This window comes from Mauremys reevesii, linkage group 6 (assembly GCF_016161935.1).
Source record: "Mauremys reevesii isolate NIE-2019 linkage group 6, ASM1616193v1, whole genome shotgun sequence".
NCBI lineage: Eukaryota > Metazoa > Chordata > Testudines > Geoemydidae > Mauremys > Mauremys reevesii.
In genome coordinates this window covers 44,248,944-44,269,860 of record NC_052628.1, presented here as the reverse complement: position 1 = coordinate 44,269,860, position 20,917 = coordinate 44,248,944, and the positions used below count along the sequence as shown (strand labels likewise).

At 40.8% G+C, this 20,917-nt stretch overlaps 1 protein-coding gene across 2 annotated transcripts in view; it reads left to right on the top strand.

Moving 5' to 3' along the window:
• The window catches only part of IQGAP2 (IQ motif containing GTPase activating protein 2), a 225,549-nt gene that overhangs the window by 49,112 nt on the left and 155,520 nt on the right, over nucleotides 1-20,917 (top strand). For both annotated transcript variants that reach the window (XM_039544573.1, XM_039544574.1), the window contains exon 2: nucleotides 15,147-15,246. In XM_039544573.1, coding sequence (XP_039400507.1) covers nucleotides 15,147-15,246 — 100 coding nt within the window. The remainder of the gene's footprint in view (nucleotides 1-15,146; nucleotides 15,247-20,917) is intronic.

Genomic DNA, 20,917 nt, shown 5'->3' with positions numbered 1-20,917 from the left:
AAGGCGTACTTGAGAAGAAGCTAATCTGGCCTAGTAATTGAATCGAGGCTGGATAGCAGCTTGTTTAACATCCAGATGATTCTAGAGCAGAAGGCATGTCACCCAGCTTGCTATTCAGGATCTGCTTTTCCCACATGCTGCTGCATTCGTCTCTAGTTCACCTGATGAATTATCTGATGCATGCACCAAATTTGGCATGGCAATCACTATCAAGAAAACAGTTGTTACATCACAAGGTACCAACATTCCACCTAAAATCTATATCAATAATGAAGAAGCTGTGGATAATGTGGATCATTTTTACTATTTTGGTTCAATTCTTAGCAGCTCACTTAACTTTGATAGGGAACTTGATGCTAGAATCTGCAAACTTACCTCACGTTTTTGGAATAACAAGTTGCTAACCCTGAACACACAGGTTTCTGTCTATCAGGTTTATGTCTTTAGCACCTTCCTTTATGATCATGAGAGCTGGGTTATGTATTCCAATTAGTATCAGAGATTGAACAGTTTCCATCTTTGCTGTCTTAGAAAAATGTTTGGAATTACTTGGGACCAGTGGATCACCAATAATGAGATCCTTGAGATAACCAGTCTACAGTCTATGCAGACTATGCTGGATGTTCACACTTAACCGCCCGCAGTGCAGAGGAAGGCCAAAGCTCCAATACAGTGACAAGGGTCAAACAATCTCTTGCTCAAGAAATTCAGCATTCCCACTGTCAACTGGGAGAATCCTGTCCACAATCACTCAGTTTGGAGAAGCCAGGTTAAGGCTGGGGGAGTCACCATGAAGCACCATCAGAGAGCCCAGGCTGAGGCCTGCAGTCGAGTCAGGAAGCAAAGTATGTCTCAACCTCCATCTGGCGAGTGCACCTATAGCCACTGTGGGAAGGTTTGCTGCTCGTGCATCAGGCTCTCTTTTTTTCCTCATACCATTGCGATGCATCACTGACTGACTGACTTTGTCACATCTCCTTTCATCTGTCAAGATGTTGGAGGGCCAATGACACCTTGGCCATACTGTCTGTGCCTTCCCCCGGTTCCCCTCCTCCCCAAATCACTAGCTGCCAAGTTTTCACTTTCCCACTGAAGCACTAGCATTACAGCTCATCATTCTCCTCCTTCCCAAACACACCACCTGGATCCAGATTCATACATATTAAGGTGTAAGTTCCCTAAAAACCTCTTCTCTTCCTCCTCCACCCTCTCCTCAGTGCCAGACAAAAATCTTCAACAACAGAAGGAGCTGCGAGGGAAGGTGCTCTGCCAAATGGTCACTTGCTCTCTTCCCCTTCTTTGCCCTACCCAGCTCTCAACACAACCGGGTAGCTGCCAGAAGAGTTCAAGACCTGAAATTCAGTATAAGCTGCTTCCAGCAGGCAGAGGCTCAGTTCTTTCAATCACATGTAATCATGTGCCTGTGCACACATCAGGATTGTAAGAAGGCTTTCATTACTGTATGTGCTGCAGTAGGTTTTAAGGTATAAATGTTTTTAAATTGTATGCAGGCTGTATTGTGAATTTTGTTTTATACCAGATGACTTGACACTGTACCTTCTTAAATAGTCCCATAAAACCTGAAACACACATGAAATAAACTTGACTTAATTTTTCATGCAGTCCTCTAGTTATTTCTCATTGTAGAAATTTAGGTTTAATTGCACTGAAAATAACTACAAAAACAGGGCCATGGGGTTCTGTGTTTTGAAAGTCACTGCTTCTATATCAAATTCACTCTTTCAAGTAAAAAGACTTTTTTTCTTCACTGCTATCCCCACAAAGTCAACCTGGGCACTGAGCAGCTTACTGCACATTCCCACCAGTAATAAAGATTCTGCACATCTAGTAATGCTGTCAGTTACCCATGTGCAATATCACTTGACTTGAAGAATCTCTGTGGTGATATGTGATAGTTCAGTGGTTTGAGCATTGGCCTGCTAAACCCAGGGTTGTGAGCTCAGCCCTTGAGGGGGCCACTTAGGGATCTGTGGCAAAAATCAGTACTTGGTCCTGCTAGTGAAGGCAGGGGGCTGGACTCGATGACCTTTCAAGGTCCCTTCCAGCTCTAGGAGATTGGTATATCTCCAATTATTATAAAGAATTGGCTTAACTCTGGGCCTAGGCTGAGTTTACAGGTCTGGTACTTAAATTGATTTATATCTTTAATTATTTAAGTCATGTAACATGGTATTCCATATCAAAATGTGTTCAAGTTGGTGGTGGTTTTTTGTTTTTTAGAATCACTTTTCAGAGTAGAAACCGATACTTCACATACTTTGTTACTAAGTTCCTGTTTATCATCAGGTATGTTTCCTGTACTGTTAACTTCCCTCTGTCCCCCATGCTATATAGTGGGGTTGGGACAGCTATTTTAAAAGGCTATTAATATAAATTCAGTCAAGCAGATTTCAAATATCAAATTAAAATTGACTTTTGTCTTGATAGGAGGACCACAGCTTGGGGAAAATGACTTTTATGTGAACTAATGAAGAATTTAAGATTCTCTAAATCTGATATTTTATAGCAGATATAAAATATGCATGGAGTCTTCTTTCGGGGTCAGATTCTTATGTTATACTAGTGTTAATCCAGAGGATTGATCATAATCTTCTACATAGTTTGTGATTCTTACTATGTAACTGTGCTCTAAAGAAGTATTAAATCAAGTACTACTTTGGTTGCAGATTTCTGTTTTTTACAAACCCCTGAAAATCTTTGTTCGGACAAGGTGTTTTTATTCTACCTAATCTTACTGCAATTTTGTGACCGTCAATATTGTTTCTCCATCTTCTTCTAGGGTTAAATGATTGTTTTCCTCCAGGTTAGACTCATACTTGAACTCTCAACCACATTGTAGGCTCTCTACTCTATGGTTCTGATGAAGGTTCCATTAGTTCAGTTGTATGCGTTGTAGTGATGGTCAGAGTGCTAATGTAGACAAAGCTGAGGCAACTGCCAGTGTTTGGAGTGCAGATCTTTGCAGTGAGCATCTCTTAAATTAACTAGTGGCTTTAAACTCTCCCTGTACCATCTTGTCTGTACTAGTGCTCTTGTAGTTGCTATCACAAGTGCCATGGCCAGAGTGTGTGTGGTTTTTTTTTGTTTTTGGTTTTTTTGTCTCCCCTCCCCCCCTTCCAGAAAAGAGACAAGGGTAGTCTGGAGTCTTTCTGTTTCAGCTGAGACATGATGCTTTAAACTTTGTTACAATTCACAAAAGCCCACTTTCAGGGGAGAATTTAGGTCACAAGAAGTGTGTGTGTGTGTGTGTAAAAATAGTTAGATTGTACTTGGCTTTTGTTTTCTTTGGTCTTTAAACTAAACTCTCTTCGACTTGACAGGGAATTTTGCTTACAGACTGCAGGAGAAGGCCTATAGAGTTTAATATAACAAAAAATCAGAGGGTGCAATTGTTTGTTTTTTTGATAGAAGATCAAGCATATGGTGGATTTAGGTAGGCTATTGTTCTGACATACATGATGCAACAAGTAATTTAGCATATTGGCGTGTTGAAATTTCAGTATAGGATTTTAAACTTTGAAATTTTAATGCCACTTCTAGTTCACTTCATGTTTTGTTACTTTGTGCAGATTTTACTACTACTTATAAATTCCATTGTCTCCAACCCCTTCACCATAAAGTTAGTATATGTAACTACACCTCTACCCCGATATAACGCTGTCCTTGGGAGCCAAACAATCTTACCGCGTTATAGGTGAAACCGGGTTATATCGAACTCGCTTTGATCCGCTGGCATCCGCAGCCCTGCCCACCCTCCCCTCCCCACCCCACCCCCTGAGCACTGCTTTACCGTGTTAACACGAATTTGGACATATCTCAGGTCGCGTTATATTGGAGTAGAGGTGTATATAATTGATGGAGTGAGTAACTTTATGGTATAATCTATAGAACACTCCAACTTTTTTTACTTGGATTACTTGTCAACGCTCTTTAGAACAGTTCTTCATTTACAAGTAGTGTTTGTACAGTTCTATTCATAGCATTTTGGGATATCTTTTAGAATCCTAACAAAACCCATAATAATGGAATAATGGGCAGAGCTGCCCCAAACCTGTCTGTTCCCCCTTACCATTCCATGGCCGTGAGAAGGAGCTGTAGGGTGCTTGCCTGCCACCTCAAATGGCCCTTTCATGAATCCAGTTTGTGAATGTTTAGATTAGATCAGCTCAATGAGAAATTTCTGCCCTGTTAGCAGCCCCATATGTCGTCTTTAAGTATTCTTTCTTCTGACTACTGCTTGGTAGTCCTGACTACTGCACAGTGCCTAAGAACTAAGCTTAGCCACTCTGGCTTCAAGCTGTGTCCATTGTGATGTGGACTTTTTCCTTAAATTGATGGAAATAGCTGGTGTCTATTTTTGTTTTCATTTTGTGACCGTCACAAAACGCACACACATTCTGGGCCTATGCTTTGTACGTCAGCCCTTCTCCACCTGAACTTACTGCTCCAGAGAGATACTCTGCTAAAACTACCTACTGGAACAGCCTGTGAGGGAAACATCTGACCTGGATAGTGGTTCCTTCAACTCCAAAAAGGGATGTTCCTTCCAGCAATTTCTCCTCTCTTCTCTTTCTCTTCTCTCCCCCTCTCTCTCCTTCCCCTCCCCACTGCTTGCTGCGCCAGTGCTGTGAGGGAGGATTCTATATACAAAACCTTTTTTTTTTTTTTTTTTTTTTTACCCGGAGAGCAAAGAAATTGAGTCATGGGCCCTCTGAATATGGAGTCCAGAGGCCTGATGGACCTGGACAGGCTAGCAGGGCCAAATCCGTACCTCACCTGGCTGTGAGTGGAACTGAAGTCCATTACTGGCAGACTCTTCCCTGGCATCAGCACCCACAGTACCAGACCTACTTGTACAGGGAGACCTGTCCTTGACTTCCCAGCACCAAGTCCTTGGCACTGGCCTTGGTATTGTTGGCCTAGGTGCCAATGTCCCTGGTTCCAGAAAGGAATTAAACCCTCAGTACTGATAGAATACTATCACTGAGGGCAGCACCAACTCTAGAATAGATTTGCTGCTGCTCCCCTTTGCTCGATTCTAGGGAGAGACTGGGTGAGCAGAGAGCCTCCTCTAGGCATCCATCCATCCTCCTTCCTACGGATTCCCCAAGCAGTGCAACTCTTGTAATTACAGGACAACTCCCATGGCCCTTCACCTATGGAGAAAATACAGTATGACAGGTTATCTCTGCAGGCAGCACTCAGCCAATCACAAGTGGTTGCTGAAGGACTCTTTCTCAAGTCTTTCTTCCTCAGATGGGGTGGGGGTTGGAGAGGACCTGTAGCAGACCTATTTGCCACCAAGATAAGCAAAGGCCCTCTCTTCTGCTCTAGAGTAGATATTAGCCCAGATGCTTTAATCATTCCTGATCTGAAGATCTCACTGCTTTTTCCTCCCATCCCCCTGAAACCCTAGGTCCATAAGGAAGGTCAGGCAGGATGCAACCGCAGTGTTACTTGTGTAACCCAGTAAAGGGTGACAGAGTATTGGCTCACAGACCTACTCAGTCTGTCCACAGAACAGCTGATCTCTCCTCTGTCTGCCAGGCTTACTCTTGGAGTTAAGGACCTATTTTCTACCCAGATCCCACCTCTATACCTGATTTCTTGAAAGTTGTCTGGCTGAATAAAGCAGGCCTGGATTGTGCCACAGAAATCAGAGATCCCAATACAGAACAGGAAACCCTCTCTACAAGGTCAGTTTGCAGATCAAAGTGGAAGAGATTTTTCCATCTGGGCTTCACAAGATCTTGACAAGCCTGTGTTTCCCAGATTGTGAATTACATCCTGCAGGTCATCAGCTTTATTCGGTTCCATTTAGCTACCATTTCAGCTTGCCACCTTCTCGATCAATGGTATACAGCAGTGTCTCTCATCCCATTATTTTAAAACTACTAAAAGGACTGGTTCATGCCTGTTCTCCCAATTGGAAGAATCTTGGGATGTTAATGTAGTTCTTATGGGCCTTGTGGAACCCTCTTTGAGCTCTTGGTCACGATTCAGCTAGAATCTCAGGAGGCAGTTCAGCAGCAGCAGCTACTAAAGTTAGACATCTTTAAATCAGCAGGTCTGGATAATTGGATACTGGATAAGAGTTAAAAAAAAATCTGACCAAGGAGCTCACTGGACTATTAATGTTGATTTTCAATAAGTCTTGGGACACTGCTGAAGTTCCAGAAGACTGAAAGAAAGCTAATGTTGTGCCAGTATGTGAAAAGGGCAAATGGGTTGACGTGGGTTATAGGCCTGTCAATCTCTCATAAATACTGGGCAAGATAGCAGCAGATACAGGACTCAATTAATAAAGAATTAAATGAGGATAATGTAATTAATGTAAATCAACATAGATTTATGGAAAATAGATCCTGTCAAACTTGTCCCTGCCTGCAGGTATATGGGATCTTGGGGAGCAATTACCACACGGGTGGGGTACAAAACAAACTTTAAGCAAATGCAAAAACAGGGAAAATTCAATAGTGAGGGGTATGGGGTTGTTAAGGTAGACAATTGGGGAGGGGTTTCTTTTTGGTGAACAGTAAGGGGGGTTCAATAGTGGGGTACAACACAGTAGGATACAATACAGTGTGTAACACTGAGGTATAAATGTAACAGGTAGCTAGCAATTTCTATGTAAAAAGGTGTGTCACAGCAGCATATAACCAACTAACAGTTATGGATAAAATGTGTTAAATAACAAACAATTTTAGGTAAAAATGTGTCACAGTGGTGTAAATGTAGAATGTGAGGGGTATCAGAGAGGAAGAAAGTAACCAATGGGGTTTTATGCTAGAGATTTAAACCTAGTGAGACAGAACAAACAGGCTGCAAGCGTAAGCAGCAGAGAGAGTGTAACAAGGTAGAAGGACACAGAAAACCTGGGGGGGGGGGGGGTTTGCAGTGGGAAGACAGACAATTACAATTATACAGAACACAGCAAAATCTTATCTATAATCTAACTTAACCAAGACTACACAAATTAAAACACAATGCAACAATTCTCTAAGCCTAACTTACAAAGTATAATGCTAAACTTAACTTAATGGGTGCACCTTATGCTAAGGGTAGTTTCAGAGGGCTGAGTGGTGTGTGTCCAGGACACAGCTCCAAAGAGGGGGGGGGGGTGACTGCAGCAGTGGGGTGGCTGCAAGCAGGCTTATTTCTAGTAGCAAAGGCACTGCAGAACTAGAAACAGATTACAGATACAGACCAAGGAGTTAGCTTGGGTCTGTCTGTTGGGGAAACAGAACCAGCAGCCAGGACAGGGGTGTGTGTGTGTGTAAGAGAGGTTTTAAGACACAGACCAAGGTTTAGCTTGAGTCTGTGCCCTGGAGAGACAGAGCCAGCAGCTAAAATAATAAAATAAAAGTATAGAAAGTTTCACAGAGGGATTCTTACCATCCCACAAGGCAGCAGCAGAGGCAGAAGCAGCAAGAACATCAGAAGGCTTGGTACAGTCTTGATAATCAGGAGATCTCTCAGGCAGCAATTCGTTCTTCATGGGTTTTTTTTTCCAAAAACGGGGTACGCTCAAAAATAAAACGAGAGCGGAGAAAGGACCCCCAGAACCCCTGGTTGATCAGACCAGGCAGCAATGCAAGAACCTTTCTGAAGTCTGTTCAGAAAATGTCTGTTTATAAAGGCAAACCTGGGCAACTTCCCGCCAGTAACTCTGATTGGCTCCCCTTCTTACAGGGAGGAGAGCAGGCAGGGAAAAACTGCAGGCAGCCACCAAGACATGTCTGGACTAGCCCTGAGCCCAGAGGTATGACTCATGCCCAGGATCTTAAAAACACAATAGGTCTTGCAGCTCTGGACAGTGCCCACCCTACACCAAGCCCAGGTTTTAACAAGGTGATAACAGGACTAACCCTTTGAACAGGGCAGTGGTCCCACTTAGCATAAGTGGCCATCCCTTTGAGAAGGGCAATGGCTCTGGTTAAACAACTTAACAGCCAGGGAGGGGCGGCCACAAGAGGAAAACAAGAACAAAAGGGAGTAAGGGGACAGCTGTAAGAACAAAATGGAGCTGTAACAGACAAAACTAACTTGATATATATTTTAAATGAGACTACAAGTTTGGTTTGTAAAGGCAGTAGTGTTGATCTAATCTACTTGGACTTCTGTAAGGCATTTGACTTGGTATTACATAACATTTTGATTAAAAAGCTAGACAGATATAAAACGAACGTGATATACACAAAATGGATTAAAAGCTGGCTAACTGGTAGGTCAAAAGGCAACTGTAAATGGGGAATCATTGAATAGGTGTATTTCTAGTGGGGTCCTGCTGGGATAGGTTCTTGACCATATGCTATTGAACACTTAGCACTGACCTGGAAGAAAAATAAAATCACTGAGAATTTGCAGATGACCCAAAAATTGGGGGAAATGGTAAATAAGAGGGCAAGTGAGATATCTGATGGAGTGATCTGGGTTGCTTGGTAAACTGGGTGTAATCATACAATGCGTTTAATATGGCTAAATGTAAATGTTGGCATCTAGTAACAACGCAGGCCATACTTACATGATGGGGGAGGGGGGCGACTCTCCTGAGAAGCAGTGACTCTGAAAAACATTTGGGTGTCATGGTGGATACTCAGGTGAACATGAACTCCCAGTGTGACGCTGTGGCTAAAAGGGCTAATGCAATCCTTAGGTCCCCCTGTTTATGCATCTCTAGTAGGAGTAGAAAGGTTATTTTACCTCTGCATTTTGCACTGGTGCGACAGTTGCCAGAATACAATGTGCAGTTTTTGTGCCCACAATTCAAGAAGGATGTTGATAAATTGGAGAGGACTCGGAGAAGAACCACGAGAAAGATTAAAGGGTTAGAAAACGTGCCTTACAGTGATGGGCTCAAAGAGCTCAATCTGCTTATCTTAACAAAGAGAAGGTTAAGGGGTGACTTGATTAGTCTATTAGAGAAAGGTATACCACAATCCAAGGGCTGGAAGTTGAAGCTAAGCAAATTCAGACTGGAAATAAGACAAACTTTTTTTTTTTAATAGTGAGACTAACTGACCATTGGAACAATTTACCAAGGACTTGTAGTAGATTCTACGTTTAAAATTAAAAATTGGATGTTTTTCTAAAGGATCTGCTCTAAGAAATATCTTGAGGAAGCTTTATACCCTGTCACAGAGGAGGTTGGACTAGATGATCACAATGGTCCCTTCTGGCCTTGTAACCTATGAATCTCTCAGAATTACTTTTCCTGTTGTCCTGCAGTGGCTCAAGAGTATTAGCACTAATCTCAGGGCAGACTGTTAAGATCATTTAAGAATTGCATAAATTATAAACTTGTGTGTCTTCTCAGTGGAGCCGACAAGCTTTCTGGAGCCCTAAAATGAGGATTTGGCACTTGTTAAATATCCACACCCTATGGAACTTGTCCATTCTTTGACTTCAATAGCTCATAAAGACAACTCCACCAGCTCACTTAGAGAATTTAAACACTTAAATTCCTTCCACTTCAGGGATTCATATTATAAGAGACATTATAGATGCTTCTTTTTGGATGCTGTAGTAGCTGGTCTGTGCCTGGAGAAAATATCAGGCTTATAATGGAAACTTTACCAACCTGAACTAGAGAATCAATACCGTGTCATCCACAGTTAGTCTGGGATACTGATATTGCACTGGCTGGCTCGTGGTGAGCAATTTTAACAAGCGACTTGCTTTGTGCTAATAACCCTCTCAAACATCTAGTTTTCTCTTAGTAATACTCTGGAGCTGTCAGTGCTTCAAACTAACAGTCCCTTTCTTCAGCTCAATAGACATCAGACAATAGAAAATGTCTCAGTATAGAGAAAGCACAAACTATTTATATTGACAAATGGAAGGAATCCTAAAACAGTATAAACCTACTTATAATATTCCATACCATTAGGTTTAGCAACAGACTACATAATCTTTTTTTTTTTTTTTTTTTTGCAGTCTGTAAATTAGTGTCATGCTTGCTGGAGTTAATGGACTGAAAAAAGTCAGAATAAAGCATGAATTTGATTTATCATGGATGAAACTTTTAGTGGTGGCTAAAGGTGCTATCTTAAAAGTTGCAAGAAGAGGAGAAATGCTGAGAAGGATAGATGCACAGAGGTGACTGAAACTGCTAAGCTTGAAGTTTCAGTGTAATGTAGTTGAATGTATCATACAAAGTAGCAACTCTAGATCAGAATTTTAGGCAAGGGACTTCAGCTTGTTTTAACTGCACATGTGCTTAGTAAGGACATTCTTTAAGAGTTCTATGATTCATCAGGGAAATGCTGCTGTATAGTGCATGTTGCTATCCATTGTGGGCACAGAAGCATCTGTCCCACATATATCTTTCATTTGGAGGAGCCAGCCTGGTTCGTTTATTTTAACAGTTGTAAATGGCATATCATAGAATTGGGATGGTGTGAAATTTATTTACTATTAAGGCTGTTGATTAATCACAGTTAACTCACGTGATTAATCATGATTAATCACACTATTAAACATAGACTACTAACTATGGTTTGTAACCTGTCCTTAAATCAGCTTCTGTACCCAATGACTGGAAAATAGCTAATGTAATGCCAATATTTAAAAAGGGCTCTAGAGGTGATCCCGGCAATTACAAAGTCTAACATCCCTACCGGGCAAATTAGTTGAAACAATAGTAAAGAATAAAATGATTAGACACATAGAAGAATCTAAATTGTTGGGCAAAAGTCAACATGGTTTCTGTAAAGGGAAATTGTATTTCTAATCTATTAGAGTTCTTTGAAGGGGTCAACAAACATGTGGACAAGGGGGATCCAGTGGACATAGTGTACTTAGATTTCCAGAAAGCCTTTGACAAGGTCCCTCACCTAAGGCTCTTACGTAAATTAAGCTGTCATGGGATAAAAGGTAAGGTCCTTTCATGGATTGAGAACTGGTTAAAAAACAGGGAACAAAGGGTAGGAATAAATTGTAAATTTTCAGAATGGAGAGGGGTAACTAGTGGTGTTCCCCAAGGGTCAGTCCTAGGACCAATCCTATTCAACTTATTCATAAACGATCTGGAGAAATGGATAAACAGTGAGGTGGCAAAGTTTACAGATGATACTAAACTGCTCAAGATAGTTAAGACCAAAGCAGACTGTGAAGAACTTCAAAAAGTTCTCTCAAAACTAAGTGACTGGGAAACAAAATGGCAAATGAAATTTAATGTGGATAAATGTAAAGTAATGCACATTGGGGGAAAAATAACCCCAACTATACATACAATATGATGGGGGCTAATTTAGCTACAACTAATCAGGAAAAAGATCTTGGAGTCATTGTGGATAGTTCTCTGAAGACATCCACGCAGTGTGCAGTGGCAGTCAAAAAAAGCAAACAGGATGTTAGGAATCATTTTTAAAAAAAATCGAGAATAAGACTGAGAATATATTGTTGCCCTTATATAAATCCATGGTACGCCCACATCTTGAATACTGCATACAGATGTGGTCTCATATCAAAAAAGAGATACTGGCATTAGAAAAGGTTCAGAGAAGGGCAACTAAAATGATTAGGTATTTGGAACGGGCCCCATATGGGGAGAGATGAAAGAGGCTAGGACTCTTCAGCTTGGAAAAGAGGAGACTAAGGGGGGATATGATAGAGGTATATAAAATCATGAGTGAGGTGTAGAAAGTGAATAAGGAAGTTATTTAGTTGTTCCCATAATATAAGAACTAGGGGCCACCAAATAAAATTAATGGGCAGCAGGTTTAAAACAAATAAAAGGAAGTTCTTCTTCATGCAGCGCACAGTCAATTTTGGAACTCCTTACCTGAGGAGGTTGTGAAGGCTAGGACTATAACAGGGTTTAAAAGAGAACCTCCATGAATTTATCCGGTTAAGTCTGTTAATGGCTGTTAGCCATGATGGGTAAGAGAAGGTGTCCCTAGTCTGTTTTGTCAGAGGGTGGAGATGGACGGCAGGAGAGAGATCACTTAATCATTACCTGTTAGGTTCACTCCCTCTGGGGCACCTGACATTGGCCACTGTCAGTAGACACAACAAAGAATCCTGTGGCACCTTATAGACTAACAGACGTTTTGCAGCATGAGCTTTCGTGGGTTAATACCCACTTCTTCAGATGCAAGAAGAAGAAGTGCATCTGAAGAAGTGGGTATTCACCCACGAAAGCTCATGCTGCAAAACGTCTGTTAGTCTATAAGGTGCCACAGGATTCTTTGTTGCTTTTACAGATCCAGACTAACACGGCTACCCCTCTGATACTTGTCAGTAGACAGGATACTGGGCTGGCTGGACCTTTGGTCTGACCCAGTATGGCCATTCTTATTAGACTATCAATTGAAATTTATTAAATATTTTTGATGTTTTTGTGTTTTAAAATATATTGATTTCTATTACAACACAAAATATGAAGTGTACAGTACTCACTTTATATTTCTGATTACAAATATTTGCACTGTAAAAAACAAATATTTTTCAATTAATCTCATACAAGTACTGTAGTGTAATCTCTTTATCGTGAAAGTGTAATTTACAAATAGATTTTTTTTGTTACATAACTGCACTCAAAAACAAAGCAATGTAAAACTTTAGAGCCTACAAGTGCGTTCACTCCTACTTCTTGTTCAGCCAATCGCTAAGACAAACAAGTTTGTCTACGTTTACAGGGGATCCTGCTTCTTATTTACAACGTCACCTGAAAGTGAGAACAGGCATTCACATAACACTTTTGTAGCCAGCATTGCAAGGTATTTACGTGCCAGACAGGGCCGGCTTCAGACCCCAGCGCGCCAAGCCCGTGCTTGGGGCGGCGTGCTGTGGGAGGGCGGCAGGCGGCTCCGGTGGACCTCCCGCAGACATGCCTGCGGAGGGTCCGCTGGTCCCATGGCTTCGGTGGAGCATCCGCAGGCACGTCTGTGGGAGGTCCACTGGAGCCGCGGGACCAGCAGACCCTCCGCAGGCACGTCTGCAGGAGGTTCACCGGAGCCGCGGGATCGGCGACCTCCAGAGCGCCCCCCGCGGCGTGCCGCCCTGCTTGGGGCGGCGCAATTCCTAGAGCCGCCCCTGGTGCCAGATATGCTAAATATTCATATGCCCCTTCATGCTTCGGCCACCATTCCAGATGACATACTTCCATGCTGATGATGATGATTTAAAAAAAGTGTCAATCAGATTTGTGACTGAACTCCTTGGAGGAGAATTGTATGTTTCCTGTTCTGTTTTACCCGCATTCTGCCATATATTTCATGTTCTAGCAGTCTCGGATGATGACCCAGCACATGTTCGTTTTAAGAACACTTTCACAGCAGATTTGAAAAAATGCAAAGAAATGTGACATTGCTAAAAATAGCTACAGAACTTGACCCAAGGTTTAAGAATCTTAAGTGCCATCCAAAATCTGAGTGGGACGAGGTGTGGAGCATGCTTTCAGAAGTCTTAAAAGAGAAACACTCTGATGCGGAAACTACAGAACTCGAACCACCAAAAAAGAAAATCAGCCTTCTGCTGGGGGCATCTGACTCAGATAATGAAAATGAACATGCGTCTGTCTGCTCTGCTTTGGATCGTTATCGAGCAGAACCAGTCATCAGCATGGATACATGTCCTCTGGAATGGTGATTGAAGCATGAAGGGACATATGAGTGTTTAGCGCATTTGGCACGTAAATACCTTGCAATGCCTGTTCTCACTTTCAGGTGACATTGAAAACAAAATGCGAGCAGCAGTATCCCCCATAAATGTGAACAAACTTGTTTGTCTGAGCAACTGTCTGAACAAGAAATAGGACTGAGTGGACTTGTAGGCTCTAAACTTTGACACGGTTTTATTTTTGAGTGTAGTTATATAATTCTACATTTGTAAGTTCAACTTTCACAATAAAGAGATTGCACTACAGTACTTGTATCAGGTGAATTGAAAAATACTATTCTGTGTTTTGCAAATATTTGTAATAAATATAAATTGAGCACTGTACACTTTGTATTCTGTGTTGTAATTAAAATATATTTGAAAATGTAGAAAACATCCTAAAATATTTAAAATAAAGGGTATTCTATTGTTTAACAGCGCGATTAATTGCGCAATTAATCATGATTCTTTTTTTTTTTTAAATTGCTTGTCAGCCCTCATCCTAAGTGCTCTTGCAAACTATAGAGATAATTTTACCCACACAGAAATGCAACCATCTCTGGGGTGCAACCTAACTTCTTGACAGCACATAGCAATACTACCCCCACAACAGTTTTTAGAACTGAAAATAGAGGTTACTTTATCCAGTGGAGACTGCACAGGGGGAATTAATTACTTATGCCAGGGTAATGGAGACATGTTATGCTGGGTGCTGTATAAACGCAAGTCCTCACCCTAGCAGCCTCACAATCCAAAAGATACAAATAGATCAAAGGCTGGTGATGAGGAATAACGTGCAAACAGATAAGCATGGTGACTGGCACAGTTTTGTTAGTTACGGGTGGTGGTGTTTGGTTTTTTTGTTTTTAGTAGGCCAAATGTAATTGCAGGGCTTACAGTTTGGCCAAGTTAGTGCCATAGAAGCTGTAGGCCTACATTTTCAGAAGACTATGCAGGAAATTATTTGTGCAATCTTGATAACTGTACCCACATGTACTGGAGAAGTTATCCTTTGAGGGTAAGGACTTGAATTTTTACATAAGAGGGAGGTTGGTGATGGGAATTGTATATAATGGAGTAAGAAGAATTCCAGTTAGAAGGCCTACTACCTGATATCTTAGTATTTGCCTGAAAAAGTGGTTGCTGGGGAGTTTGTCTTCCCTCCACGTATTAAAAAAGGTGGGGGGAAAACAATTGAACTCTGCATGCCCCCTCAGATAAATAGTATGAAGAATCTAAAATCAAAGAGGGGGAAGTGTGAATGTTAAGATATTGAATGTGGTGGAAATTTCCCCAATACTTTTATAAAACTTAAATCTTAAATGTTGTGGTTTTAACACTGTGTTAATCTTTTTTTTTACTTGGTGTGGTAAGAGTACTTCTGTATTTGGCAAATGTTTCTCAGTGAAGTCCTATAAAGAGCATTTTCTCAGCTGCAGCAGTTTTGTTTTGTTTTTTTAGTAAAATTGCTTTGAGGGTCACCTCTAATCACATGTAATTTGACATAGTTTTTCTGTTTACAGCTATTGTGGATGATGAAAGGCTTTCAGCAGAAGAAATGGATGAGCGGAGGCGTCAGAACATTGCTTATGAGTATTTATGCCATCTAGAGGAAGCAAAAAGGTAAATAAATAAAAATATACTCTAAAAAAATCTAATACTAAATTTTAATGTGTTGCAATCTCAAGACTATAGCTTTGAAAAAATTTCCTGAGTGACTCAGTCTTTATGAAATTTTATAGAATCTTAAATAATACCAAGAATCTTGTGGTGAAGGGCTTTGGCTTTTATAATTCAGCCAGATAATAGTAGCTTTTTATGAAGTAGAGAGAGAATAATCTTCAGAAACTAGTGGTCATTTTAAATTAACACAAGCAATGGGCACTAAAGTCTAACCATGGAGTACTGTCTGCATAGGGCAAAGGGTTTTATGAACTACGTGCAAACATAGTGCAGTATGTGCTGGTTTCTTAAAGCTCTTTCATCATTATTGGACTTGGTGGTGGGGGAGGTGGCAAAATCACCCGCTGACGGAGTAGCATGATGTGGTACTTAATGTCACATATACCAAGCATTTTTACACCTAATGACTACTCTTCATGTAAAAAATGATATCTGAGAGGCTCATTCTGCTTCTGTGTTGCCTTTCCAATAACTCCCTAAGGGCCTCTTTCCTCTTTGTGCTTTTCCGAGGATAGAATCATCTGTGTGTGAGGAAAGGAGAGTTCTCTTGGATGTTTTTATTTAAATACCACTCCTTCTCCTGTATACAAAAAAGATTTCTAGATGACTTAAACTTTTTTGTCTGATTTTTTTTTTTCCAAGATTTTTAAAATAATATTATACGCATACGGCAGATTGAGACTAAGATTCAGTGTTTCTCCCTGGAAACTATTTTTAAAACTTTAATCTTTTTAAGAAGTTTGTCTCCTGAAATGTCCCCCTCCCTCTAACCTTAACTCACACTTATACTTGTATGTATCTCTCTTTTTTTGCCAACGGTCACTATGCACAGGAGTCAACTGCCAATTAGAGAGACAAGGTGGGTGGGGCAATCTCTTTATTGGACCAACTGCTGGGGAGGGAGAAGTTTGGTTTTACACAGAACTATTCCTCAGGTTGGTCTAATAAGAGATCTTTCTTAATCACCTTGTCTCTCCAATATCCTAGTACCAACAAGGCTATGACATTGCATATAGTTGCCGATTTATCTTGCACCAGAGACATTATCATGATGACTTACATTGACCTAAAGGCTCCTGCCCTTCCTCATTCAATGTCCCATTTGTTACGCTGCTGCACTTACTGTAGTGCACTCTACCTGTCTCATTCCTCACTTCCCTCTTTGAGCCAGAGTTGTTTCTTTTCTATTTTTAGCTTAAAATGAGTAATGAAATAGTGGTGATGTGTCTGCATCTGTTGATGCTCAGCTCACGTTTTTTGAGATTCTCCTTGCAAGAATAAGGCTGAAATGGAACCTTAGATTCTGGAGCACAAGATAGCAGCATCTAACAGAAAATAAGAGTATGATGAACCACAGCAAACAGGACAGTGTGACCTCTGCCTCACAGGATACAGGACAGCAGTCTCTGGCCTTTTCTAACCTTGCTGTGCATACCCTGCACACCACTGCTACATACTGCAGTGAAAGGCAGGCTGTGCTCACGCTGCAGTGTATAGCTACAGATGGCAGTGAGAGGCTGTGGCTGGAGGAGACAGTGAGGAAAGGCTCCAGCAGTGGGGAGCCTTTCCCTTCCGTCACTCCCTGCTGGAGTCTTTCACTGCTGCCCAAGTCATTCACTGCAGTGGGGAAGGGTTCTGGCAGCAGAACATTGCACTGCTACTTTTAGCAGTGTAGATGTAGAAAGCACTGCTTGGGCATGTAGCGAGCCATATGGGGTACATACTAGGGTTCTGGCATGTCTGTACTTTATTCACCACAGCTGTGCCTCACCAGCTACACTCTTGTCTATACCTGTGTTAGCTGGACGTGCAGTGTTTGTAGGCTGTACGCTGCTGTAAGTGTAGAGCTACCTTTTGAAATGCCTGTGACAGCTCATTACCAGAGAGACTGGTAAGGCTCCAGCCCTCTAACAACAAAACAGTGGAAGAGCAGCAGATGCAGTGGCAACAGAATTCAAGTCTTAACTCAAACAGGGTGTTTCCAGTCTGGGCTGTATGCTTGCATGCACCCATCACATCCTCAGTAAAGTCTTTGCTGATGTTATGGAGCCCAGAGCCAGTTCTCAAAGTCCTGCAAAGTAAATGATCCAGAAATTACCATAAAAGCAGGGGGAAATTGCTCTTTTTCCCTTACCTAATGTGTGAGATCTCTCTGCTCTGGATCTTTAGTCCATGTTTTCCGTTACAAACTTTGCTTTTATTTTCATGGCAGGGGAAAAAACTTGAATGCTAGTATTTTTCAGCTCCAGAAACAATAGCAAATACTGTGCTGCAATTAAGGAGTGGTATTGTGCAAATACAACTTAGACTATTTTGGCCTGATCTGAAAGGCTTAGTAAAAGTGTCAAGTGCCTATAAGATTTGGGCCACAATATGGATTTTGATATATTGAGGAGTTATACAGTACTGTAGCAGTGGTTTTTTTTTTTTCTTTACTAGCAATGTGGGCCAGTCTTTTTTTTTGCACTGTTTATAATCAAAATATTATCATAACAGCTGTGTGTTTCAAAATGCCAGAGTTAATTAAAAGGTGAAGAATGTGTACTGTCAGACACTTTTTTTTAAAAATAATGGTTTGCACAATTACTTTCTCTACCGCAGCTTTATGAGAAATCCTCCTGTGTTGAACCTGAAAGAGGAATCTCTTGTTGGTGGTTTCTGTACTTCTGTAAATAGGGCCTTCTGTATTGGGTACAGTGTCCCTATGCTACATGAGTAACAAAATAGGAAATTGATTTTTAAATATAATCAGCAAACTTGGAATATCTACAGAGATCAGCAGTGTTTGTATAGGGTATCATATTTGATATACAAACATGTTTGTTCCATTGTGTTATACTACTAAAAAAAGCTACCACCTGCTGATGGCAAATGTAAATCATAAAAGTTGTGAATTGAACCATTTGTCCTCAAAATGTCAACAGTTTGGAAATGATCTAAGGAAAATGTTTTTCCACCCTGTTGAAAAATTAATATTCTCAAGTGTCTAAAATTTATCAAAGCAATAAAATTGAGATTAAAGCTGCCAGATTTTCATCTTCATTTTTCTCTTCCTCCTCTAAGCAGTATAGCATGGGTGCGTAGAATGGAAGCACACGCGAGAGGAAGCAGAAAGGTTTCCTTAGTGAGTTTTACAAATCCTACAGTAAAATACTGCAGGCTTCTTAAGATTAGTATTAAGTTACTATAAATAAAAAGAGCAGTATCTGTACCATAAGATTTATCAGTAAACATGCTAGTCTTGTCCTGCAAAGTTTCTTAAGAAATTGTGCTGTACACTTTTTATTGGGTGAAGTTAATTGAAATAGTGAAAGGAACTCTTCCAAACAGGTTTAAATGGTATTATCCTTGTAATACCTAGAATTTCATAGACACCCCCATCAACTTGGCTTTCATTTTTGCTTGTCTTTCCACAGAGCTGTGTGCAGTAACTGTCTCATTCTGGACAGTAACATAGATTTGAGTTCTGGTAGCTGTCACTTGGAATTGTGGTGTGCTAGTTGCATACATTGAGTTTGTAATCTAGCATGGTTGGCTGTGGAAATGAACTCGTCCATGGAATAAACTGGCACAGTTCCAATTGACTTGATGGAAGTTACACCCACTTATGCTAGGGCTGAATTTAATCCACATATCTCTATTTCATTACCATTTCTCCTTCCCTGTCAAACTGATGTACTTCATTTATAGAGGTATCTGTTGTAATTACGTAGTAAAAATGTATCTCTGGTTGCAACTTTAAGCCTTGTTTTTGCCGCCTCCTTCTCTTCCCATTTTAATAGGAACAAGATATTCCTATGAGATATTGTCCACTATGGGATAGGCAGACTTCCCCCCCCCCCCCCCCGGAGTTTTGCAAATGTAGGAAAATAGTTAGGTTTTTTTTGGAAGTGTTTCTATTCAAGATAAATAAGGCTTTAGGGTTTTTGCCTCCTCTCCTGTTTGAAGGAACCCAGATTCACAAGTGTAACTCTGCAAACTCTCATGCATAGTGTAACTTTAAGTTGGGTATGAAATGGTCATTTATGACATTGGCTGGATCACAGTCAGCAAAGCAGCACTGTAAAAATGTACACCGCTTAATATGCTTAAAAGGTCAAGCACTGAAGTGCTTAACTGGTTCTGGTGTAAGCTAATGGTGTGATTATCTGGCTTGTTATGCAGAACCTCAGACTATAGAATTTCCCTGAACTAATTTCGGTCTTTAGGGAGGAAAAAAACAAAACAAAGATATCCTTTAATTAAATCTTGATTTTAAATATTGCAAATGATAGAGAATCCATCACAACTTCTTGCTGGTATGTCACTTCCACTTGCTCTTAATTTTTTTTATATGCCTTATTTACCATCCAAATTTGTCTAGCTTCATCTTCTAGCCATTGTATTGTGTTATGCCTTTACCTGCTCGATTGAAGAGCCCATTATGAAATATTTGTTCCCCACATATATACAAACTGATCATCACCTCTTCATCTTCTGTTTGTTGGGGTTATGGGGCTTAATCTGTTCAATTTATCACTATAAAGCATCCTTTCCTAATCCTTTTAATCGGTCTCATGGCTCTTCTCTGAACCCTCTCCAGTTTATCAACATCCTTAATTTCCCTATTTTAGCCTCTTCTGATCCTACCTCATTTTCACTGGTATTCACCATGTTAAATGTCCAATCACCACCAACCTTCTTGGTGAAAACTGAAAGCAAGAAGTCATTAAGCACCTCTGCAATTTACACATTTTCTGTTATTGTTTCTCTCTCCCCCCCCCCCCTTGAGTAACGGGCCTACCCTGTCCTTGGTGTTCCTCATTCCACAAATACATTAGAAGCAAATTTCCTTGTTATCCTTTGTGTCTAGCTAGTTTGATCTCATTTTGTGCCTTGGCCTTCCTAATTTTGTCCCTGCATATTTTTTGTTTATATTCATCCTTTGTAATTTGACCTAGTTTCCACTTTTTGTAGGACTTTTTTTTAAAATTTAGATCATTGAAGGTCTCCTAGTTAAGCCAGCGTGGTCTCTTGCCATACTTCCTATCTTTGCTACGCAGTGGGATAGTTTGCTCTTGTGCCCTTAATAATGTCTGTTTGAAAAACTGCCAACTGTCTTCAGTTGTTTTTTCCCTTAGACTGGCTTCCCAGAGGAACTTGCGTACCAACTCCCTGAGTTTGCTAAAGTCTGCCACCTTGAAATCCATTGTCTCTGTTTTTCTGTTCTCCCTCCTACCATCCCTTAGAATCATGAAATGATGAGTTCATGATCACTTTCACCCAAGCTGCCTTCTACTTTCAAATTCTCAACCAGTTCCTCCCTATTTGTCAAAATCAAATCTAGAACAGCCTCCCCCCCAATAGCTTTCTCCACCTTCTGAAATAAAAGTCTTCAATACATTCCAAGAACTTGTTGGATAATCTGTTCCCTGCTGTGTTATTTTCCAAAAAGATGTCTGAGTAATTGAAGTCCCCCATGACCACCAAGTCCTGTGCTTTTGGATGATGTTGTTTTTAAAAAAAAAAAAAAAAAAGCCTCATCCCCTTCCTCCTGGGTAGGTGGTCTGTAGTAGACCCCTAGCATGACATCACCCTTGTTTTTTACCCCTTTTATCCTTACCTGGAGACT